General features: G+C 38.4%; 1 protein-coding gene across 6 annotated transcripts in view; it reads right to left on the bottom strand.

The window, feature by feature from the left end:
- Positions 1 to 26,506, bottom strand: part of kdm6a (lysine (K)-specific demethylase 6A) — a 62,898-nt gene that overhangs the window by 11,114 nt on the left and 25,278 nt on the right. For 2 of the 6 annotated variants that reach the window (XM_048193390.1, XM_048193392.1), the window contains 12 exons: positions 14,350 to 14,404; positions 13,828 to 13,862; positions 11,589 to 11,682; positions 9,847 to 9,973; positions 8,110 to 8,208; positions 6,826 to 7,045; positions 6,397 to 6,531; positions 3,799 to 3,936; positions 3,633 to 3,710; positions 3,424 to 3,528; positions 2,863 to 3,249; positions 1,831 to 2,603 (listed from right to left, as the gene is read on the bottom strand). In XM_048193390.1, coding sequence (XP_048049347.1) covers positions 1,831 to 2,603; positions 2,863 to 3,249; positions 3,424 to 3,528; positions 3,633 to 3,710; positions 3,799 to 3,936; positions 6,397 to 6,531; positions 6,826 to 7,045; positions 8,110 to 8,208; positions 9,847 to 9,973; positions 11,589 to 11,682; positions 13,828 to 13,862; positions 14,350 to 14,404 — 2,246 coding nt within the window. Of the gene's footprint in view, positions 1 to 1,830; positions 2,604 to 2,862; positions 3,250 to 3,423; positions 3,529 to 3,632; positions 3,711 to 3,798; positions 3,940 to 6,396; positions 6,532 to 6,825; positions 7,046 to 8,109; positions 8,209 to 9,846; positions 9,974 to 11,588; positions 11,683 to 13,827; positions 13,863 to 14,349; positions 14,405 to 18,797; positions 19,747 to 26,506 lie in introns of those variants that run through there. The other 4 variants (XM_048193388.1, XM_048193391.1, XM_048193394.1 and 1 more) reach the window with 3 other exon arrangements.

The raw sequence follows: 26,506 nt of genomic DNA, 5'->3' as shown, positions 1-26,506 counted from the left end.
CCTAACATTTATTTCAGATTTCTGCTCATTGTAAATCAGATACAGATAATTAGCACAGTACTAGTATGTATTGCGTGATTGCGTGTGTGAATTAGTCATACCGTCTATAGTCGTACCGAAACCGTGACCCTAAAACCGTGATAAAAACCGAACCGTGAGTAATCGGAACCGTTCCACCCCTAATGATTAATATTAAAGGTGCAATAGGTGATTCTCTACAGGATCATTTTTTGTTATACTGATGCAAGTCTCCCGGTTCATATGGTATACCAGTTTCAATTTTGAGGCCGATATGTATTTTTCAAAAACCGCAATACAGGTGTGTAGCAGAAACAGCTGCTGTATCTATTCAATGGCCATGAAGCACTATGTAGAGTTCAGACTTCTATTAACTGCATACCCTTCTTACACTAATGGAAACAACTTTATAACACAACAATAAATAGCTCACAAAACTAACTCTCTTAATACTGCAAATACCACGTAGAGCCAATTGATTTCCGTGATGCAGAAAACACGGATGAAATCACGGAATCCAGTCACAAGAATTTACTGTATAAAGTGGAATGTCACAGAATTTGGCAATTTTTGGATGAATAAATCAAAAGTAGGGCTGTACAATTAATCAGACATCGATACGGACTACTGTCTGTGAACATTAATGCTAAAAATGACTGCTATTGAAATGTGAAGCCTTTATAAATGAGCGCTGCATTTTCGTCTACTACTACACATACTGAAGCACGCGTGACGCTTGCGTCTGCCTTTTCAGTGTCTGCTGTCTCACTCACTATACATGAACTTCTTCTGCAGAGCTGCTCTTAGAGTCACTTTATGAACATTTTACCGTTTGAGAAAGCTATCGACATTTGTCGAATCATATACCCAGGAAGTCAAAGGTCTTCACGACCATGTCAAAATAAAAGTTCTGTATAACTTGAAATAACAGAAATATAGCCTACTATTGTACAATCAAGTGTACTTCGATTAAAAGAGATAATAATCATAATAATAATAACACCATTTATTAAAACACAAACTCAAAGGTCTTCGTTGAAATTACAGAAACTGCACAGTAAAAATGTAGCCTACTTATATATAACAGTGATATACCGTGTATACTGTGAAACCATCAGAAAAACAGATACAGATTTTTGGTCAAACCGCTCAGCACTAGCTACAAGCTCTCTAAGTTGTTTACATTCATTATTATTGTAAAGTGACGTGCTTTGAGACAAGAGGTAGTTTAACACCGTCTCTTGTGACACGTTGCAGAGAGCAGTTGTGTGCGTGTTCATGTGTTTTGGAGGGTGATTTGCAGGGGTGTGGGATCGTATGCTTTCAATGCTAGCAGGCTAATATTAGCATTTCCCAGATCAACTGAATTCAGTTCTCTTTCACGGTTTTTATTGTCCTTTTAATAACTCATCATTAAGCACACCAGTTCTTCTTCTCATTCAATGTTTCTTTGCAGCTCTATCGTATTCAGTTCTGCGCTGCACAAATATATTTCCATACAGATAATCACTATCGATTTGTCTGCCATATCACCCTGCCCTACTCTGCGCCTCCCCTGACATGCTCTTGTCACACACTTTGAAAACCTCTGTATTAGACCATAGAGAGTGAGGATGTGGTATGGGTGTGTCATTTGCATGCAAGCAAGAAAAAAGGTAATCCTGCTCAGGTGGCTGAAGACATCAATAATAACAAAAAACAAACAAACAAGCAAACAAACAAACAAAAAAATAAAAAAAACAGCAGCAGTGAAAAAGAAAATATCTACCTAGAATTCTGACAACTAGCTGCATACAGGAAGAAGTCACTTACCTGCATGCTTTGAGCACATCACTGGAGCTGGGGTAGATGGAGACAGAGGACCACGGGGCGAACGAGGGAGGCGACGGTTTCCGACAAACCAGCGGAGATGCCACCTTCAGGGGGCTCTGAGAGTCCTCCAGACCTTTGCCATTGAGTGTGGGGCTGTTAAGGCTGTTAACACTGTTCTGAGTGCTGTGATGGTCTGCAGATTTGGGTGATGGTGTGGCCGTGGACATGGCAGAACACGGAGAGGAGGCCACTGAGTTTTCCTGCGCCTTAAGCCCTGGGTGCAGACTCGGGTGAACGTTGTTAACCTTTGTGCCGGCAGCCGCCAACCCACCGCCATTACTATTATTACTATCATTGGCTTTTCCAATCAACAAGGCAGAGAGCTGAGGATTGTCTGAACTAAGTACACCTGGTGAGCAGGGTTTCGCCCCAGCAGCGTCTGCCTGGCCCTGATGGACGTGATTAGGCAGTCCTTCTGCAGTGGCAGTGCTGTTAGGCGTCCCCGCGGAATGCCCGTTTCCTGAAGGCTTGCTCTCTTTGGTGTGCACCATGCCTTGCTGTCCACCTGAGGTAGCAGAGTGAGGGGAGCTAGGGGAGGGGAGGTGATTGTGACTGGCCTCCTGCGCTAACGTGTCGCTGGCTGTGGCCGAACGTCCGACCTGATTTGGAACGCCAGTGCCGGCTGCCGGGGTAGGCTGGGAAGTTCCAGCGGAAGAGAAAGGCTGCTCACTGTTAGGACCTGCGGAATACGAACCTGGACTTTTCTGAAGCCCCTGCAAAAAGAATAAGGAAATGCTAGATTAAGGAGTGCATGTTATTCAACTTTTCATACTGTACTGTTTGAGGTCAGTAAGATTAATACTTCTATTAAGCAAGGATACTTTAAATTGATTAAAACTTTTACATTACTGCACAAAAATTTCAATTTTTTATTTCTTTTGAACTATCTATTCAAAGAATCCTGAAAAAAGTATCACTGTTTCCATAAAAATATTTTTATTTTATTATATCGGCTAGGATATTTAATCTTACCTGAGTGGAGTTGATGTGTTGGCTTTTCCACGGTTCATCATCCATGCTGCTGCTGGTGGGGGTTGTGCAGTTCTGAGGTAGTGCGTTTTGCCGCAAGTAAGGCACGTTTCCGTTGCTCCTCAATCCTGGGAGGTGATTATTGCCCACAGAGACGGCATCTGTGTTACCCAGGTTTCCAGCCGTGCTGCATGGGGTGGGGCTTGCAGGGACAGGTCCGTTGGCTATTGGCTGAGCAGCGCATCGTGAGTGGCCAGAGGGTGTGCGAGAAAGAGCGATGTGTGGATGGTGAGGGGACGATGTGGAATTAGATTTCATAGGCAGTGAGGAGTCGGCTACAGGACCGTTGGACACATTGGGTCGTATCTGACCCATAGAATTCAGCCTCATCTGTTGGGGAGAGCAAGAGTGTTAGGCAAGGCCCCTTCATCAATAATAAAATCTCAGTAAAATAAAGAGATGAAGGCTAGAGAGGGGACAATCATGATTTCACTTTTACAAACGCTACCTCTAGCCTTTCTCAAAGTTTGGAGTCTGCTTTGTGCCACTATAAATGATCCATACCTGCTGATTCTGTTGCATTTGACTGAGCTGCTTTTCCAACTGTTCCAGCATCTGCAACTGCATTGGCTTTAGATTGGCCCTGTTGGTCCGTAACTGTTCCAGAAGCTGTGGAAACAAACCACACAATAAATAGTTTAGCACCAGTTCTAAAAAATACATAAATCATTCACATGCAGCAGTTTACAGATATAAAATATGAATCTGCCGACCTGAAGTTTCTGTGGGGTTAAACTCCAGTTGGGGACTTGATGATGACCTGGATCATTTGCCCAGGAATCAGGTGAACTCTGATGGCGAGACGAAAAAAAATCATAAATCAAAAATGTCCTGTCAGTTGTAATAGATTAAACAAACTAAAATGCTGTCCCTCAGTACCCTGGCTGGACTAGCGATCCTCTTTCTTTTGGCTGGGCTGGACTGGTCATCTGTCTGGTCAGAGAGCATATGAGGAGGAAGAGACTGGCCTGGGATTTGGGACTGGGCTTCATTGCTCTGATGAGCTTTGCAGGTGGTCTGCTATAGGCAACAGATAAAGAATTGCAGCTAGGACAACTGCACAAACATTTCACTAAAGTAACCCAAATGTTTTTTTGTTTGTTTTGCACCACTGTTTGAAACTTTGGTATTGATTATTGTCAGTGTCAAACCACTCCCTAAGACAATAAGCAAAAAGGCAGACGAGAAAGTTTATGCCACCTTTCTCACTCTCAATTATATCAGTTAAATATATGACATTTTTGAAGATTTAAATGGCTTTCCAAAATTAGTGACAAATACGTTGAAACAAAGGATGATGTGTGCTGATGAGTGCTATGATCTAATGAACTAGAGGAAATAACTTTAAACCTTAGCAGTTTAAGATTATTCTCCAGAATCAATGTTAACAACATTGTTCTGCATGACTGGAAATTAAGGACCTTTTAGTGGTACTTAATCATGAAGTCAGGCCTTACCACACATTTTGATGTTTCATTAAAGGAATGTTATAGGTTCAATACAAGCTAAGCTCAATGACTGCATTTGTTACGTAACAGATCTGTGGAGATTGCTATTATTTATTTATACATCTCATTGAGCATTATAAACATTATTATGTGCCTCTATTGATTCAACGGTCTCAAATGTACAGTCATACACTACTGTTCAAAAGTTTGTGGTCAGTAAGATTTATTTTTAAGGGTTTAAAAGAAGTCTCTTTATTGTAAAAACAGTAGTATTGTCAAATATTGTTATAAATTTTAAAGAAATGTTTTTTTATATATAAAAAAAAATAAATGTAATTTATCCCTGTAATAGCAAAGCTGAATTTTTCAGCACCCATTACTCCAGTCCTTCAGTGTCACAAGCTCCTTAAATGTTCGGAATCATTCTAATTAGGGTTGTTCCGATTCCGATACTAGTATCGGAAATACCACCGATACCACAAAAACTTCTGGCATCGGTATTTAAACTCACGTACCGATCCGATACCATTTTCTTAAACAACACCTAGTTGTGCCCGCTATCTTTGCTTAACGCAGCAAATCGGAAATCAATTATTCTTCGCGGCTCACAATGCAAACACAGGAAGTTGTGCTGCGTTGCCACAAGCAACCACTGAAACGGCGACATGTCTCATATGCAATGCTGCAATTTCGAGTGGCACAAGTATTGGCAACTTTAACACAAATAACTTAATAAAGCATTTGAAGACGCGTCACCCCGCGCAACACGATGGTTACACAAGGCTAATGCTGCGTTCACACCAGACGCGAATGAAGCGATAAGCGCGAGTGATTTACATGTTAAGTCAATGCAAAGACGCAAATTGACTCCCTGCGGCGCGATTCGCGTGAATGACGCGGTGCGAATTGAGTGATTCGGGCGTTTGACGCGCTTAAGATGGAGAAGGATGAGGCGTGCCAGCTTCATTCAAACAAAGAGAAAAGTTTTCAAAAGACAAATAAAGATAACCGACAAAATTGTCGGGTTTATTGTTCTGGATGACCAGCTGCTGTCAGTCGTCGAAAATGTGAGATTTTTATTAAACAAAATTGTTTCTGGACTTCAAGTTTTAAAGAGATTATTTTCTTATATAATTATATTCCTAGATTTATTTGTTGCACTGTTTTTATAGTTATATTGTAAAACTAATATAACTTTTTCAGTTTACAGTGTTAGATTTGTGGCTGCATTTGAAGTTCTTTTTCACTTAAAATAAATAAATAATATAACTGACAAATGTATGTCAGATAATAAAAATACTCTAGTTCACTGTATGTTTTTGTTCTTGTTTTATTAAGGGATAAGTCTGAAGCACACCATAAATAATTCTATCAAATCATACAGGGCTAGTAATATATATATATATATATATATATATATATATATATATATATATATATATATATATATATATATATATACACACACCCAGGTATCGGATCGGTACTCGGTATCGGCCGATACCCTGAGCTCAGGTATCGGAATCGGTATCGGGAATGGAAAAGGGGTATCGGAACATCTCTAATTCTAATACGATCAAGAAACATTGATTATTATAAATGTTGAAAATGGTTGTGCTGCTTAATATTTTTGTAGAAACATAAATTTTTTCCATGATTTTTGATGAATAGAAAGCTTAAAACAACAGATTTTATATGAAACATAAAACTTTTGTAACACTATAAATGTCTTTACTGTCTCTTTTGATAAAGTCAATGCATCCTTGGTGAATAAATAAAATAAAAATAATTTTTTACTAATCCCAAAATTTGAACTATTTTAACAGCAACATTTACTTTTTAAAAATAATAAAAAGTTTAAATTGAAACATAATGCCATAAATGACATCAAACTCAACCTGTACTGAACCCAAAAAAATTCCTTTAAAACGCCACAATATCCAAGCTACCACTAACAACATTTTTATAAGTCTAAACCATTAGATGGTGTAATAGTTTCTACTGGCTTGTCTAGCTGATCTGTTCTCACCTGTTGTGTTGTGTTGAGCGCTCCCTGTCTGGAGGTGAGCTCTGCTGGGATTGGTAGGCTCCACGCCTCCTCAATACTAGGGAGCATTTTACTTTTACTTGGTAAACTACCTTGCTGAAGATTACACAACTGAGCCTAGAAAAAGATTGCGCAGAAAACATGTTCAATGTCGGATTCGGCTAAGCTTGAGTCAATGCAATGGTGGTATGCATCAAATCACAGATGAAAATGACACTCATTTCATTCTCGGTGTATAGTATGTCAGACACAGGGACGTGATTCAACTCAAACAAGAAGTAACTCAAAAAACGAACAATGTACACAATTTGTTTTCAAAAAGAAAAAAAAGTAACAAAAATGACAGCCATGTTAAAATGAAACGTGTACATTTCCTCTCCTGATAATGTCACGTGCAAGCACTCTCTCTACCTGGAGGCATTTAATGCGAGCGGTTAAAGCTGGGATGTTACTGCAGGACTTGCTGCACGTGGCATTGATGTAGCACTTGATGGCATCCTGCGGCTGGTTGCAGGACTCGTACAGCGTGCCCAGGTCCATCCAGGCAGCCGCATGGCTGTGGTCCAGCTGCACTGCACAGATATATGCCTGCAGTGCATCCATCGGCTGGTTCTGCTGCTGGTACAACACACTGCAGCACAGCAGAGAAGAGGGGTCAAAAAAGAAAAGCAAAACAAACCGGTTCCTAACTAGCTGCCACATGATCACGTAAAGGCCCCGATATACTCACGGTGAAGTTCTGTTTTGTTCTTTGCTTAGGGGAAAAACGAAGTTCGAAATACATAACCAGCAGTATACTGTTAGCTAACATCCGATGCTGCCCCGTTTAGATGAATATGTAAATATGTGCTGCGTGCTTTCCTCTCAATAACAAAATAAACACAACAAAACAGCAAGCATTTTTTTAATAAAGCACAATAAAAACATCATATTAACGTGGATGTGTTTGCACGAGCTATGCAATTCGGCACTCTAGTAAAGTCACTTTGGTACCAAGTCGGTACTGAAATTTTAAAAATGTGACACTTTGAGGACTGTTGAGAAGATTAGACTTTCTCATCTGTTGTGTTCACACGCTCATCCGATATGTCTGTGATTGGCTACAATGATCAAAGCATGGGAGTGTTTGAAAGCACACGGAAGTGTTTGAATTTGAAAGCGTTTTGAAAGCGGGAGAGGAAGCTTTTGAAAGAAGATGTCTATCAGCGGTCCACTGATAGACGCTTGCGTTCAAACGCTCCTGTGTGCATCTGTGTAAGCACTCAGGGAGGAGCGTCACTGATGTCTATTTACAACATGTTTTTGAAGCGTTGATCATTGTAGCCAATCACAGACATATTTGATGAGCACAATGGCCAATCAGAGGCGTTTACGAATCTGCTCAGCAGCACTCACAGTGTCATGTTTTTAAAATTTCTGTACTTTTGACAACACTAGTCACGTCACGTTATATATACAGTACAAAAGGTGTTTACCAGCCATAAACTTTACTGCAAACGTCGCTTTGGCAAGCTTTCAAACTCCCAAAATGAACTCCGCTTTGGCCTGATTTTGTTCGAAATGACCCCACATCAGTGCGTTCTTCGATTTTGCTTGAAGTATATTGGGGCCTTAACAGTATCAAACAACAGTTCATATCTTTCACATGAGCTTTGGCAGTGTTAACCTAATAAACAATGATCATTAAAAGCTTACCCAATTGAGCACCATGTGTCTGCACTGGCCTCAGACTTATCAATAGACTGTCGGTAAGATATGAACGCATCTTGGACCTTCCCAATACTTGAGTAGCACCTGCATTACAAGCATAGACAAATCAAATCCAGACACTTTAAAGCACATGAGGTGTAGACTTTACATTTGAGATAATTACTTAAATTACTAATTATATGTTTATTCATTTGACACACTTATATCCAAAGCAAATTATACCAGTTTTAATAATTACATTTAAGCGCTTCATGCGTTGCTCTACAGTTTGAGCATCAGTAACTAAAAAGGGACTTGTTTTATTAAATAATTATTGAATTATTATTCAAATTATTGTACATTAAATTTGGCTGAGAAATTATTTCCCAAAAGATAATTTGTAAGTCAATATTTTGTAAAGCATCAAATAGACATTACAAAAATTAATGAATAAGAAAGGAAGAAAAAAAAATATTTTATTTGATTCAACATAGAATTTATTAGGCTACACAAACTTTTGGACCATGAGGTTAAGTAAATGATTGAATTTTAATTTTAGTGGAACTATGTTGATTTTTTTTTTTATTTCTTTTTTTTATCAATATGAAAATATTAAATTGAAAGTAAACATATGGTCAATCGATGTTTTATGAATAATTTTCTTAGAGAAGTTAATTTACTGAAGGTTAACAAGAAAGCTAGGTTACTAAGTTTATTAAATTAATTCACAAACGACGTGTAACGCTGACACAATAGCGCTGTATGACAGATGCATCACTTATTTCATTTTTACTTTTTTATTCAAAATATTCACCAACTTGTTAGGCTATATAGGTGCTGAACACCCATGGAAAAACATGAGATATTCTCCATTCATTTTAACCAATAAAAAAAAAAAACTGCAGCATTCAGATGTGACATTCTTTTCATTTTGATAGTTTACTTGAGGCAGTTACTATGGCATTTTTTTATGACGCATGTCGAGAGCGCATCAAATGTAACTTGCAGCACGAATCTCTCCACAAAACTCACACGCTCTCAAATATAGTGCACAATGTGCATCTGATATAAAACACTTTGTCAGATTTTAATTGAAGAAGGAATTAGCATATTATTATCACTTTCCATAAATATCAGTGTGAATTTAACAAAATGTATTTTTGGCTAGTAGCCTATTTAATGTCTATTTAAATGTCTGAAACTAAAATAAACTTTATGTGGTTGAAAACACTGAATAGTTGCCAGCCAAAGCACGAAAGCACAATTGAATTTACTAGTGAATGTTCTGATCTTACTGGTGTTGTTGTACGCTTCAAAGGCTTCAAATCCATCACCTTGCGCCTTTCATATCTTGAATTTTATGGACATTCTAACTGTATTCTATAGGCTATATTATGCAGTAAGCTGTTGCCCTGCATCATATTCATCATCAGTCAACTGTATGAAATGTCAGATGACCAATGTAGGTCTGGGGGCGGGGCAAGTGCGTTAAATGTGTTAAATTTTAACGCATTGTTTTTTCCATAATTAATTAATCTAATTAACACGTTAAATTCACAGCCCTAATAATTAGGCATGATTACTTCAGGACACAAGCAAAAAAGTTTGGTCAAATATCAGACAACAAAAAACTAATATTCTGATTAATGTCACACACACAAAAAAAAAACACTAATCTGTGGAAGAGGAATTTAATTTTAAATCAGACATGACATACTACAAGACATAAATTTCTTTGCTTACCTGCCCAGGAAGTACCAAGACTGTCCCGAATTGGGGTCTGCTTCTAGGGACTTCTGCAGACACTGAATAGCATAGCTGTTCTTGTTGGCTTTATCTCCCAACTGTTCGACTGTGTGATGCATCCAGCCTGAGGGAACGATGGGAAACATGAGGATTAAATCAAAAACTGCATTCTCAACAAAACAACTGGAACACCATCAATAACCAAACACTCTCTACCCCAACACTAAGCCACAGTGTGTGCTGTGGAGGCTGTTACACTGGCGCTTAATAAAGGAGCAAATGGTTTGTGCTTGTTGTCTTCAGGGTTGGGTGGGGAGATAAGGCTGAGTTGGTAGGATCGGGGGGTGGTTTCTTCTACCACCAGCAGCTTCAAATGTTCCCAGAAGATATGGCTCTGTCCAAACAGCCCCTCTCCTCTCAATTCCCACCCAGCCAGAGGTTGTTAAGAAGAACGAGACAGTGTGCAGACAAAGAACTTCCCCCATGTGGCCTGGCTTCTCCTAGGCACTGATCCCAGCCGAGCTCTTAACACCTGTGGCAAGCGCCTGCACCCGGGACCCGTTACTACAGCAACCAGACCATTGCCGACAATTGCAGGGGCAACGTGGCAATGGTTTTATGGCAGCTGTTTTTTTTTTGTTTTTTTCTTGCTTTCTTTTTGGACTTGTAAAAGAAAGAAGCTTGACGAGGAGCTGGTGTTTGAGGATTCACAACTCACCACTGCACCAATTATTTAAATTAATATTCTATTACTTATTGATGCTTTCAACCCAAAAGTAAGTACCTTACAGACAGTCCCATCCTGGAGTGCTTTGCTCATTGGTGCCAGTTTACAGAATGGCCTTAACTCAGATTTCTAACCACACAACAGCATCCCAAAAGCAATTTGCACATTTAACATTAGCACTTGCATCTGGCAAATTTGCACACCCCGGAGAACTGGGACACATTTGAGAAAACCTGGACAGTACATTTGGGGATGGTGTTATTGAGAACACCACTAACATCTTTTGGGGAGACAGCATGATGCAATACCTTAGTGTGGATTGTCTGAACACTAATGTATTATGATGAACAATTATCTAAACCAAAAGGTTATTCAAAACCCTGCCATATTCTTACTTTAAAGGTTTTACAGATATTTTAAAATAAGCCTCATTACACAAAATCAAAATCGAGGTTGCTGAATTTCACAGACAGCTGTGCAGAATTCCAAAAATTTAAATACCAGCCATTTACATACTTTTTAAACAGTTGTTTAACATTACTAACAAGACTGTAATTTTCTCAGTCTTGCTTTTACCACATTCAAATCCAGATTTTGTATAAAATCTGTGCAGAATAACTGCAGATTTCATTCTTTGACTAGCTCAAAATAACAGCAAAACAACAAATATACATAAGAAACATACTATTGAAAATAAAGCCCTAGTTCCCTTACATATTGACCAATGAATTTCCGTAACTTTCCCAGCAGTTTGTAATTACTGAATATGGATTTTTAAAATCATTTTATGAACACTGCACTCACTTAAGAGTAATTTGCAGTTGATGAAATATTTAATAGCAGAGCATAACTAGAAAAATATCTGATGACAGAAATCATGGCTTTTCCATGACTTTAATATATTATCTTACATGACTTTTCCAGGCATGCAAATCTCAAATTCCCTGATATTCCCAGGTAGTCCATTACTGTGAGAACCTTGTGAAGCAGGAAGCAAGTAAAACACACTCACCTAATTGTTGGAGCGTAGTTGCCTTCACCTGTGCAGGGAGATTCTCTGTTTGTAACAGACTCTCGTAAGCTTCCTTTGCGATGCGGTATTTCTTCTGCAGACAAACAGAGAGAGGAGAGATGTTTTAACAGACAAAAGGGTCGGCGCTTTTATGGCCCCTCTGGTTTAACACAAAGGGCCTCGTCAGACTGACCACAATGTACGGTCTCAGGAAGAGAGGAAATACACTGGACACTGACCAGGCCAGACACAGGGACGCAGGAGGAGACAGACAAACACACAGACAGACGCGGGGGGAGGGTCAGTCCAGGCCAGACGAGACTTAACAAGTCAGACAAACACAGACATTCTCTGTATCAGTGTAACTTGAGAAGCCCTCTCAGAATAAGTGTTTGTTTTTCTTAGCGACCTTGACACAGATCTTTGTTGGAGCTGATGGTTGACCACCATAGTGGACCAACTGGAGCAACACGACTCCAAACACACATGGGTCTAACAACATGAAAGCAATCTCCTCTGTGTGTGGTGGACAATAAAATTAACCCATTGTAAAACATGGGTGTTGGTTGGCTGGTTAATGCAGCAGTCATTGCTCATAGCAAAGTTTAAAAATCTGTATGAGATTTAATACAATTGTATTCAATATAAGACCAGGTGGATAAGAACTATCAGAGTTGAATAGAGAGGACTGACTGTGTGACAAGAGTCTGTCAGTCATAACAGAGATAACTAAAAGGTAATTTGAAGCAAAAATAGGAGGGCAGTGCGGTGACTGGTCGGCTGTTCACACAACCCGTCAAGGTTGCACCCTAGAAGCAAATCCATCAATCATGAGTTTTTCAGGAGAAAACCCCAGGACCAACAACACTAGGGCCTGCTTCCTTTACAATCAGTCATTTACAATGCCTTTAGATCACAACAGCAGGGTGCTGGGAGTTTTTAAAATCATATTTAAACTGCCAAAATCCAAGTGAAGTAGAAGTCGCACGATTTACTAATCAGAGAAGCCGATTTTAGCATAAAAACGGTGATAACGGCAAGTAGGACTTGTAGGATTTGGTTACATTTGCAATGCTTTATGGCAGAGGTGGCGAAAGTTGGTCTTGGAGAGCCACAGTCCTGCAGAGTTTTGCTTCAGCCCTAAACAAACACACTTGACCAAGCTAATCAAGGTCAGGCAGGTGAGTTTTTAATCAGTGTTGGAGCTGAACTCCGCAGGACAGTGGCTTTTCAGGACCGGAGATCACCACCCTTGCTTTATGGCATGTGTTTTCAATTTTGATAAAAAAAAAAAACCAAGAAGAAAACAATAGAAAATTGAAAGTGAAAAGTGAAATTGACATGTCAAGGCCAAGTATAGTAATCCATACTCAAAATTTGTCCTCTGCATTTTAACCATCCAGTGCACACACATTAGGAGTAGTGAGTAGCGAACACACACACACACTGCAAACCGTGGACACACACCCTGAGCAGTGCGGGCAGCATCATTTCCTGCCAGTATTGAGAATCAAACCCACAACCTTTGGGTTACCAGGCTGACTCTCTAACCATTAGGCCACGACTGCCCCAAAGAAATGGTCATAATATAAAATCTGATACTGTGTTACATGTGTTATAAATATGTGCTAAACTATTACATTAAAACAGTGATTCTCAAGCATGGGGCTGTGGATTACTTAAAACATATTACATTAATATTTTTTTTTTATTAATAAGGGTTAAGATTATAATAACTACATTACTACATTAAAATGTTATTTAAAAAAAAAATTAAAAAAAATCAAGATGTAACTGAAACCATATTTCCTTTTTTCTCTCTCTTCAATAGTGTTTGTATTGAACAACATACGGTTCTTCAAACATCTGGATTCATGAAATGAACCATGGTCAATTTAATACAATACACCATTTTGGATGATAAAAAAAAAAGTTTGAATGTAATTGTAATGATTTTTCTTTTAAATTTTTTCCATCCTAATATTTGTTGCCACAGATTTAACACTCTGTATCTCCCTCATAGCCTTGTCTTCATTTCCTTCAAACTAAATATGGCATCAACTCTGATTAAAAGGTCTATAGATGGGAAATTACTCCAGGAATCAAGGTCTCTGTCAGAGCAAACAGTCACTGTTGTAGTCTTTTAACATACAGGACAGATAGAAAATTATATCCCAAAACATGAATGTCAGTGAAACTGCACCTTTTAATAAAACGTTACAAAAAGGGGAACACTCACCTGAATTTCATATACATGAGCGATGTGGAACTGAACTGTGGAGGCAAAAAGAGGAACTCATCAATACTGGAAATCCTTTTCTGATAGAATCAGTGCATCCAAATCTGATATCAGGCAAAAAAAATAAAAATAAAACCAGCGTTCTTTGTCTTCACTGTTTCTGCTTGAGCATTAATAAGCTTATGGGTGTACAGACACCGGGAAGGAAGAATATTAGCTTGCCCTTTGTGCACTTCAAGCATGTCATTACTGCCCGTATGCAAGGCAACACACGGCTGAATTTAGTCATGCTGTTTCCCTGGCAACTGGAGTCTCAGGGAGGATGGAGACGGTGAGAGGAAAAATCTAATTGAGGAAAGACTCCGCAAAGACGTGCCGACCTTTTTCCTTTGAAATCCTCAATCAAGGAGACAACACTTTGTCTTCACTGCTAAAAAAGCCCTCATGCATAATGTGACTGAATGTAAGTGGCAAATAAAAGGATATTTAATAAAAATGAACATAGCTCAGAAGGGTACTTACTTTCAGCTTTGGACAAAGTGCAGGGTGTGGAGTCAATCAATGCCAGTTGAAAATGCTGCAAGACAAGGTGAAGTTTGATTAGATTGGATATACTTAGTAACACTCATAGAAATTGGGTATTTTTATTCTCCAAACTGTCATTCTGAAGTCCTACTGTTGGATATGCCCAAATAATTTTTATATCCAAAAACAATACCAACATCATAATCCATCCCATAAAGAATACAATGAAATTGGCTACAATTACAGTGCTGTTTCTTTTCCAACCAATGCAGTTGCATGTCCAAAAATAAATCTGCTGCATCTAACAGTATGGAACGAGCCATATGGGAATAATAACACAAACCACCATTGTTATAATGCCATAAAAAACACATTCGACTGACTACAGCTACATCATTATAAAATGTAATTACGAAATAGAGACAGAAAGTCAGGACATGCATCGATCACTGTTTTCCCAAAACAACCTCAATCACAATTCCATCCATCAAACTATCCCATGACTCCACATCTAGTGAGACAATGATCATTGGACATTTGGAAACTGGCCATAAACTTATGAACCCCAGCTGTGTTAAATAACTGCAGTTTTTTTTTTTGCAAACGTTCTCTTAATTTTTATGGATGAATCTTACAAAACCGGTCAAAATAACCAGTCTGTCTTCAGTACCGGTAGTACCAAGCACCGGGTCAATCCGGTACGCTGTAATAGGTGACAGAGCGCTCTGTGAAGTGCATGAAAGTTTTAGCAGCATTGAGCATTGTAGCCAATCACAAACTTGTTTGAGAATGTGAATGCAATGGCCAATCAGAGGCGTTTAAGTTAGTGAGAATACACTCAAAAGTTTGTGCGAGTGCAAGTTCTGCATGCTCACAAATCATTTCATCATAACCAAAGTATAAACAAGACATAAGAGATTCATTGCACAGTACAGACATGAGAGCACATGAGAGCGGTTTCTGTGCAGAATGCCGCAATGAGTTTAACAACGCTCGTAACCCAGATCAAAGATCATTTACGGATTGGAGTAAGCATGTTTCAAGTTATGGACATATTTTAAGGCAGGAACACACCAAGCCGATGGTCGGCTGTCGGGCAGTTTTTGTTCGTCAGCCGACTAAGTTTTCTCAGTGTGTTCCGCACCGTCGGCTGAAGTTGGTCCTCATCGGCTTTTTTCGGCTGATTCGAAATGTTGAATCGGCGTCGGAGCTCGTCGGTCCATCTGATCATTCTGATTGGCTGTTCAGCTACTGCCACCTGCTGGTTCGGAAAGGCATTTCATCTTACGCAGGCGCAGAATGGACGTGCTACTTGGCCGTCGGCTGTCGAGCGTTGGTATGGTGTGTCAGGGCAACTTTGGACACAGACGCTGCCGACATGAGCCAACCCCGCAGTCTGCTTTCGTCGCCACTAGTTCGTCGGCTTGGTGTGTTCCGGCCTTTACATACTCCAGTGCTCTAAACATGAACCAGTACCGTGTATGCGCATATATTTAAGCAAGTCTTCTTCAAATGAAATATGTTTGCAAATAGGGACACTAATCCAGCCGTACGTCTGACCACGAACGCGATGACATGAGGAATTATTCTGATACACAGAAGACAGTGACGTAGACCGGAAATTCAAAGAACAATGGATAAAAAAGTAACTATGCTTTTATTCTTTCTGTGTTAAGCTGACGTGTGTCGTTTGTTTGCACGGATATCTCAAGTTTACGTTCACTTAAGACATAACCGACTGTGTTTACGATGATACTCGAGCAGACAAAACTTATTACATAGTGTGCGAATACCAAACTGACAGACACGGGTACTTTTGCATCTTTGTGCGCTTGAATATTTAATTTGGCAAGGCTTAAATGATCAACTTCTGTGAAGATGCAGCACTGGCCCGATCGAGTCTTTCACGCTAACCCCGGGCCATTGGGCAGTCCTTATTGTCGAGCCCTGACTACATTAGTTAACATGAACTAAAAACGAACAATACTTGTACAGCATTTAACGATCTTAGTTAATGCTACTTTCAACATTTACTAATACATTTAAGATCAAAATATATCTATTAACATATATATAACATAATATATCTATTAACATTAGTTAGTGCACCGTGAACTAACGAACAATTTTTTGAGCATTAACAAAAGTTAAAGGTCCCGTTCTTCGTGGTTTTTTGAAGCTTTGATTGTGTTTATAGTGTGCAATATAACATGTGTTCATGTTTCGCGTGTAAAAAAACACAGTATTTTTCACATAATTTACTTATCTGTATACCACTGTTTCCACTGTCATAAAAACGGGCTGATGACTTCCTTGTTCTATGAAGTCCCTCCTTCAGAAATACGTAACGAGTTCTGATTGTGCCAGCGGTTCCTGTGTTGTGATTCGACAGCAGCTTAGCGCTCCTTGCCCGGAAAGGTCACGCCTCTTACCATAACGGGGAGATGCATGCGCTCAGTGTTATTGTAAACATGTCTTTAATTTTACCCTATCAATTTGAGCCGGAATCAGACCCGGAGAACATAGATGAAGAGGATCGAGTAGAACCTGTGCAAACACGTCTTTTACAGGATGTGTCACAATGGTAAGCTGTTTATTTACAGTAGGTAACGTTACATAGGCCTAAACATAGAACAATGATTCGCGTGGCTGCAGCTAAACCAGCATGTGGTTAAACAGTAAACAACAGATATAATCAACAAATAATTTAAACTGATCATAACAAACACCAACAATCGATGGTGTCCGGTTGAATTACTACACTTTTTAAAAGTTTTGGTCGGATAAGTTTCAATTGCCATCTAGTTAACAAAGCTAAACAGCGTTGCCCTTTGTGTGATAAGTTAAAGAAACTGTTAAACGCACCAACGTAAATAATAAAATGCACTTACCGGTTGTGGTCCACAAACAACGCCTTCTCCAGACAAAGAGGGAACTGCTCCATCTTTCAAAAATAATCTTTGTGCGAATCCGGCATTAAACTGACTGAGATTGAGGAAGCTGTCCTCAGTAAAATGTGCTGCACATAGTTTAACATGTGGATTATAATTTTCGGGAACCGAGTTAAACATAAATTGTAACCACTGATTTCTAAGTACAGCGTCCCTGGGAAGGCCAAACAAAGGTGATTGGACTGCGGGATGAAAATAACAGCGTTTCGACGACATGGCGACAAACACACTTTACAAACGCAACTCTTGCTCTTCTCCGTGGGAGCGCAACAAGACCACGCCCCCTTTTTTGTGTATTCCTGTGGGCGGAGGTTAGTCAAAACACAGTTTTAGTGACGTCATTAAAGAAGGAAGTAGAGGGATGTAGTCCAAACAGGCCGTTCATTGTAGGCTATTTCTGTTAAATAAAATATCTCGCTTGGCATTGAACTTTGAGCTTTAAAATTTTACAGATTTTATTTATACTCTAACAACAACATTACACACTAACTAAAGTTGGAAACATGGGATCACGAAGAATGGGACCTTTAATAAATGCTGTAAAAATATATTGCCCATTGTCAATTTGTGTCAGTTAATGCATTAACTAATGTTAACAAATGAGACCTTACTGTAAAGTGTTACCATAATTTTATATATACAATTATAATATGATTGTACAGTTTTTCATTTATGCTTATTTGAATTTAAAATATTACAATATTTTCCAAAAATTAGAAGAAAAAAAAAATGCATGATGCATTACGGTAATGTGAAAGTGGGAAAAAATGGTAGCCATTATTATACTACCATTATTTTATATGGTTAACACATATATAGCTACCAAATTATTCTGTTTAAGAGAGAAAACACGGCAAGGTCAAGAGGATGTAATCTTGCAGTCATCATTCAGCTACTGTTGTATATTAAGGGCATAGAAACGCCCTCTGTGAGCAGCATGATCACAACACTAATCACAAACCCTTTGACATGAATAACTACCAGCTGTTCAGGTCACCAAGAAACCAGCCCAAAAGCAAAGCCTCTGGTCCTTATTAAATAAAGCACTGAAACCTGTCCTAACACAGAGGTACCTAGAGGAAACACATCCACCTGCATAGCAACAACTGAGGAACGTGGCCATGCATTACAATGTCATGAATCTGATGTCCAGCATACAGACCTCAGAGACAGATTACAAAAGGACTTAAGACTTCCAACAATCCACATTTACAGCCTGCATGTCCAGTATAATACAATCACTGAAGTTAAATTAACAGGAAATAACCAACAGAGACATCAAATTCATATTTTACAATAATGGAAAGATAAAATGGTGTATCTAATAGAGAATTTTGCTATGAATCACCATTCAAAGTAAAACATTTAACAATCCCAACACTTACATGCCAACGAATCATCACTGCTGTCAGTCGAAACAAGGAAAACATACAAACACACACCTATCTGCTTCATACAGACATCCTCCAGCAAACAAAAACACGGATTACTGACCATAGCGAGCCCTTTGTGCTGAGCTGGTCTCCATTGACCAACTGCTTCCTACACGTTTGCTCTCTCTCTCTCTATGGCTCTCGACTGGCAAGTAGATAATGCAGAAGGATTACCAGTGTGTCTCTCTCTCTAATACTGATTACTATTCAAGAGAGCAGCGGCAGCAGCTGAGAGATGACACGCTGCTCTCTCCTGCCGTACGACTGCCGTAAGCTTTCGCACTCCCGCTCTCTGCAGGAAATCGGGACAGAGGGACAGGAGTAAATAGAGAAATAACAAAAAACAGAAGAGGTAGACTATTCAGTGCATCACATCAGCAGGCATTACAACAGTTCAATGAAACCAACATGCTTTCAGGACGACTTATTGAAAAAAACAAAAAAACAAAAAAAACAAACAAGGTTTATGTTAAGAAACAGTGAAATAACAGCAACCCATGCAATAACAGCAACCCATATGTGTTACAAAAGACTTCCATTTCAAATATATGCCATTCTTTTGAACTTCATAGTAATAATAATAAAAAAAAAAAAGTATCACAGTTAGGGTTGGGCCGATAGACGATGCCATCGCCGACGGCTGACAGACATCACGATGTTAAGCCGGGCATTGTGATCCCGCGCAGCGCGTCAAAACATCGGTGCACATCACAACACAAGCACTGAGGAATGTTTGTGGTAATGATATTACAGCCTCTAGTAGTTTTATCTAATGCCAAACGTGCTTCATTCAAGCCCTTTCAGCTCCAGCGCGTTCTCCCTTTCTCCAGACATGCACCTCATTAACGGTGCGAGTCCACTGCGAACTTAAGCTTAACGCTCAAACGCGAACGTGAAGCTCTGGTGTAATAATGCTGAAAATTCAGATTTGCCATAACATAAATAAATTACATTTAAAATTTATATTAAAATAGAAAACAGTCATCTTAAGTTATTATATTTCATAATATTTTACTGTATTTTTGATCAGATAAATGCAGCATTGGTAAGCATATGGGACTTCTTTCAAAAAAAATCTTATGGTCCCCAAACTTTTCCCCCCCCAAACCCCTTACAAGCATACAAGTAAAATTGACTTTTTTAGGCTGGTCTAGTCAGTCAGTGCGCATTCTTGATCTACTTGAATGAATTACCAGATCCTCTCTCCATTATGAAGAACCTGCAGTAACCTAATTTTAGCCATGAGGATTGAATAAGTTCAGTACGCAATAAAACTAGGGATATTCAAATATAGAAATTTGGACTGATGATCATTATGCAATAGACGATAAACAATTTTAGTTATGGCCAATATAAAGGTTAAACTTTTGTAACAAGTAAATAATAAGCCTATTATGATTTGCTTCTAATATTAGATATTGAAACAAGAAACAGAAACACAGGTATACTGCACATCTCTACATGCAACTAAGAAGCAAAAAATAAAAATCCCACAAATAACTATGCATAAATGTAAATTAACTACTCATTGACTACTATCCTGAACAGTGATCAAACTTTTAAATGCTGATAGCGGAGTATCAAGTCCATCTCTGTCAAATGCGATGTCAAAAGGGATGACGCTGCAGGAAACAAAGCATGGTGGTTTTACAACAGAATTACGATGCATAATGCTACAGATATAACATTTTAAAATGCAGCCATAATCCTACGGTAGACACTTACCAGAGTGTTACGCTCGAGAAGTACAGGGCCGCACAGGAGAGAGTGCACAGAGTGCGGGGACCATAAAGAGAGCACTACTGCCTGCCCTCAGAGCTGCCGCTTTGTTCCCCATAAGTGGGACACACAGGGAGCCGGAGAGCATTCAGCTGGCTGGCAAGCAGCCCCTGCCACCCCTTCCCCAGAGCAGAGGGAGGACGTGCTGCACATGCAGTTCTTGCGACTTATTAGCACTCACTCGCTTGCTTGCTCTGGCTCATAATACACTGAAGAGTAAGAGATGGTTGAGGATGTCTAATGCATTGCATTCCACACCTTCAGACTCTGACAGACTAAGAACCTCCTACTTGAACAGGAAGAGACTGACTGACAAGTAAAACAACCAAATCAGTCGAATTTGTGCAACGTTTACAGTTATGTCCGACAGAAGACTAGATGTCATAAAACTCATGAGATTGAAAAAACAGCCAGCACACAATAATATCAAAAATCACCAGATATCCACTTGAAGTGATGGTTAACAGTTTCGCAAAGCCGACAGCTGCATTCTCCGTTTTTAATAGCACTGAATGCTCAGAGCTTCAGCTGGTGCCCTTAAGACCATGAAGTGGGATCAAGAAGAGAGGTTGGGAACAAGGGAAACATTTTCAAAAAGAGGAGGAAGTCAATAAGCTCAAAAATCAAATCCTCTGCACAGAGGTTGTCTTCCCTTTAGCCCAGATGGTTACTCAGCATGCATACATTCACACTAGAAGAACATGCAGAGATATAAAAATCGCTTTTTCCCCTGCCCTTGGTGGTGTCAATAAAAGATTCATAAAAGGACAGTAAAATTCAAAAGATTCATAAAAGGAAAATAAAATTGTTCAAAAACAAAGCAAAAAAGCAATAACACACAAATAAGTAAAAAGACTATGCCAGTGTATTTACAGTTAAGACCGTGAACAAAGCTGAACAAAATCACATAACATAGGTCAAGACTCACTGGTGACTCAAGTGACCTACAAAACAGTTACAGTCTGCCAAAAACACCCTGCAGCACTGTAATCCCTGACCAGAGTAGAAGCCAAGAGACTGGCAGAGCTAATTATAAGCCTGCTAATCAACCTAGTACAAACAAACAACCAATAAATAAACATTTCTACAATATAAAAGAGGACAAATAAATATTAAGCGAATATTAAAAAAAATGTTCCAGGTTCAACAACAAGTTAAACATTTAGCATTTCTGGCATGTTAAAGATTATAAAAGAAATTAGATGAAACTTTTTCCTTTAAAAAAAATAAGTTTAAAGTAATACACTTACAATCTCTATATTTGCCATTAAAATTAATAATCGATAAATTATTTCACTGCAATAAAACCCATGTGGAAGACTCCTAATACCACATGCACATAGCCTATTTGCTACAATATAAAGTCCCCCTGTGGTGAAAATCAAGTTATTCATCTTGTTCATATATCGATCTGGTGTTTTTAACATGCTTTAGGACAAAACGTGCAAATTCATAAGTCAACAGCATGCTGAGTATTTTCTTTTTAAAACTGCAGTAAACCAAAGACAAACCCGCGGTTTGAAATCGCTGGTGTTTCTGACATCACAAACTACCTCGTAACCAATCACGTCAAAATGCCAGCAGGCTTTAGCATATCATTAACTGACCGCACAAGGGAGTACAGGTATATTTTTTCTGTTGATATGAAAAATCGGCTAGATTTAGCAATATGGCGGCTGTATGATGCATATTACGATGTTATGATGTACTATATGTCTTCCTCCACTGATGTTTTTCAAAGCATTTCTAAGAATACTGATTGTTATAAGGCATAGGGCTGGACGATTATGGCCTAAAATCAAAACCTTGATTAATTGAACATTTTACCTCGATTACGATTAATAAATTATTATTTTGTTTGTGTTTGTGTTGTAAATATGATTGGCTATTAAAGGTGGGATATTTTTTCCTATTGAAAAATTGATCTGACATAACAGCTCACTTTCAGCAGTTATTTTATCTATGGTTTGTAAAATTTCTTACAGATTTTTGCTTGTTGTAAATCAGATAGAGATAAATTAGCACAGTACCAGTATGTAATGAGAGTGATTGCTTGTGTGAATTAGTCATACCGTCTCTCTATTAATTGTGAATCTGTGGGTTGTAAATAGTTCTTTCAAAAATAGAAAAATATATGCTATAATAACTTTTGAGTTTCTAAGCTACTTTAGTGATAAATCACAGGACAGCGCTGACAACTGGTTTCTGCTCCTCTCAGTGTGCGCAATCTTCACGTTTTGCGCAGCTACTGTTTGTATGAGTGCTCGTGCCACAATGCAGCTGTGCGACACGGTAGCTCGAAATAGCATACATCCAGTCGTCTAAAATCGCCTGAATGTCCAAACTGGCAAATCTTAAAACAAATACAACAGACAAAGTTTAGTGAAGTGACGCAAGGCTCACTGCTCACGCACCATCACTGTATGTTGAACCGGCGTTCACCTCCGTGTTGCTTTTATGCCACTGACGGACGGCTACATACGCGGTAGTATGTTTTTAAGGGGAAAGTATGAACAGGATTAAAAAAAACTAAATAACCGACATGGGAAAATTACGTCGGTTAGAGGTTCTGAATTTTGGTTTTGATTACTTTTCAATTAATCATCCAGCCCTAATAAGGCAGCTTTCTGACTCGTAAATGTGAACATGGTTTATGTAACATTAGCAACACATTATTAGCTGTTTGATAACATAGTCAAACAAAACACTAATCATATTAATTACCGTTACGTGTCTGACACAATACCATTGTACAGCTTTTACCTCAGTAAGTTGACCGAGTGGATCTTGTCTGAGCTTGTGCGAGTGAGTGGAGGCGGGGCTAACTATCATATTCATAGATCCGTGTATATTAAAATGAGGCAAGGGTGTAGAGTTACATTCAAGCTATTTTAAGGCATTAAGAATTTTTTTCTCACAGGAAAAAATGTTTAAATGTGTAATTTTGGTGATCAAAGATGTTTTAAGGCATACAATTATTGACTATAGGAGGACTTTAAATATATAAATAACTAATACATTTATTTATTATAGATATATAATAACTTAATACAAATAAGCAGCTTCAGTGCAAAGTTATATTTAATTTTTCAACACCCTTCACAAACATGTAAAGCAGATGAAATCTATATTTGCATTATAAGCATCCTTTGCATAACAGGAAAAAAAAAAATCTACCCACAGAAATGACAACAGCAATGTATATCCAAGTTCATCTGTTTAGAACAGTTGTCATACTGCTACAAGGCAAACTGTAAAAGGTGTGCTTCAAAAATGTTGTATAATGAGGCCTGCTGTCTCAAAGCGAAAACATTTGCATTCTATCCCTGACCAATGAGCTGCCGATAATGCTAAGAGTCTGAACTAAACTACCAACATCGCAATATTTAAAAGCACATTCAGAAGGCCAGTGTCTTGTATTAAGCCTGTTAATAAAATACAGTTCTTAGAGCCCCTTAAAAATCAATGACTTGCACTGTAAATAAAGTTATATTATTAAAAACAGAAGTAAAAATGACAATATACAGCCTGAAATGTACATGGATGGAATTAATTAAACATTTGTGTCTGAAAATCCAGAACAGGCATGTGATAAGCTTTTTATATTAAAAAAAAAAAAAAAGGAAAGAAAACCTGACTACTAGGGCTGTGCGATTAATCGTAATCAATTTTTCGATTTCGACTTTCAATGATTATGAAAATAAGACAATCGGCATAAAACTTTTATTGTGCCGCTGCTGCATTCCGTCCAGCATACCATCCTTTCCTTCACAGCGGTGAGCTTTCGTTTTTTCCCTAAGCCAAACTTGACATCCAAATCACCCCAATAAGTGAGTGTGGTAAAATGCAGTCTACTGTTGCTAAACTGCGGGATGTGCTTGATATTAAACAGTGTTACTAAAAGTGCATTAAGTCACGATGGAAAGCACATAAGCAAAGTATACTGTGGGATTTGGATACACGCCTAAATGGTCAAATAGCCTACACACAACAATGCTATTTTGACGAGTATCCTCGTAAACCCAGTTGGTTATGTCTTAAGTAAATGTAAACAGTTGAGAAAGAGGAGGCAGTACTATTTTACATTTGATTACTTTATTAAATTTCTGTTGTAGGCTATTACTTATCTGAATACCACTGTTCTTCAATGCTATTGAAGTTGGAAACGTGTACCAATATCGTATGTAACTTTAGAGACGGTCTCTAAATTTGCAAATATTGAACGTCCAACATCAAGCCAACTTTATGCCAGTATTTCATTGGGAAACGCTTAGCCTTTGCCTGTTATTTTCATATTCTGAGTCCATCTGCTTGCCTGTAGCCTATTTAGTATGGCGTACATCCACAATAAGGTGCGAGTTTTTTTATATAGTCTTTTATATCACTGTATTAGACCATTTAGCACTTTAAGCGTTTTAAATGTCCTGGCAGCAGGGGAATCCTGGAGTATGACGTATTGAGGGAACCCCCAGTACTGCAGCACAGCGCCACGATATAAAGTTAAGGAAAATAAACAGAGATAAATATATATGATTTTTTATGATTGATTTTTTAATAATGAAAATGTGTGTGAAATGTTTAGGGCTGAACCCGATTATTTGAATATTCATTCAGTGGGGGATTCGAATAATCTTTTTTTTTTTTCTCTTTTCACACACCCAGCATCCCCCTTTGAGAAACGATTCTCATTCGCGCTTGAATATATTTAAAAAATATATAAAATATATATAAAATATGGTGAAATACAATACTTTTTTTTTTTTTTTACAATTATCTTATATAGCCTAGCCATTTTTAATTGGATGGACAGTTGAAGGAACCCAATTGTTATACTTAATAAATATGTTTGCAGCTTCTTAGCCTACTAAAGTGTTCCCTGCAACTGGAGTATTATCTGTCTAGAGCACACAACTGCATGAGCTCGTATGGACAGAAGCACAAGCCTGAGCTTGTATTTTGGGTTAAGCTGCGTTGCTTTGACATTTATTTTTCATTCTTCTTTTATTTAAAGGTGCCATGGAACGTTTTTTTACAAGATGTAATATAAGTCTAAAGTGTCCCCTGAATGTGTCTGTGAAGTTGCAGCGCAAAATACCCCTTATATTTTTTTTTTATTAATTTTGAGGCATAATTAGAAATGTGCCGATTCAGGCTGCGGCCCCTTTAAAATCGCGGGCTCTCCGCCCCCTCCCGAGCTCTCGACTCTATTACTGCATAAACAAAGTTCACACAGCTAATATAACCCTCAAATGGATCTTTACAAAGTGTTCGTCATGCAGCATGTCTAATCGCATAAGTATAGTATTTATTTGGATGTTTACATTTGATTCTGAATGAATTTGATAGTATGCTCCGTGGCTAACGGCTAATGCTACACTGTTGGAGAGATTTATAAAGAATGAAGTTGTGTTTATGAATTATACACACTGCAAGTGTTTAAAAATGAAAATAGCAACAGCTCTTGTCTCCGTGAATACAGTAATAAACAATGGTAACTTTAACCACATTTAACAGTACATTAGCAACATGCTAACAAAACATTTAGAAAGACAATTTACAAATATCACTAAAAATATCATGTTATCATGAATCATGTCAGTTATTAATCGCTCCATCTGCCATTTTTCGCTGTTGTTCTTGCTTGCTTACCTAGTCTGATGATTCAGCTGTGCACAGATCCAAACGTTAATACTGGCTGCCCTTGTGTAATGCCTTGATCATGGGCTGGCATATGCAAATATTGGGGGCATACATACTAATGATCCCGACTGTAACACCGTAACAGTCTGTGTTATGTTGAGATTCGCCTGTTCTTCGGAGGTCTTTTAAACAAATGAGATTTATATAAGAAGGAGGAAACAATGGTGTTTGAGACTCACTGTATGTCATTTCCATGTACTAAACTCTTGTTATTCAACTATGCCGAGGTAAATTCAATTTTCAATTCGATGGCACCTTTAAATAGCCTACCCTTTACTGTGTCAGTAATTA

Source organism: Megalobrama amblycephala, linkage group LG6, assembly GCF_018812025.1.
Source record: "Megalobrama amblycephala isolate DHTTF-2021 linkage group LG6, ASM1881202v1, whole genome shotgun sequence".
In the NCBI taxonomy this organism is placed as follows: domain Eukaryota; kingdom Metazoa; phylum Chordata; class Actinopteri; order Cypriniformes; family Xenocyprididae; genus Megalobrama; species Megalobrama amblycephala.
Note: the sequence above shows the minus strand (reverse complement) of the source record. Positions and strands in the feature narration are given on the sequence as shown.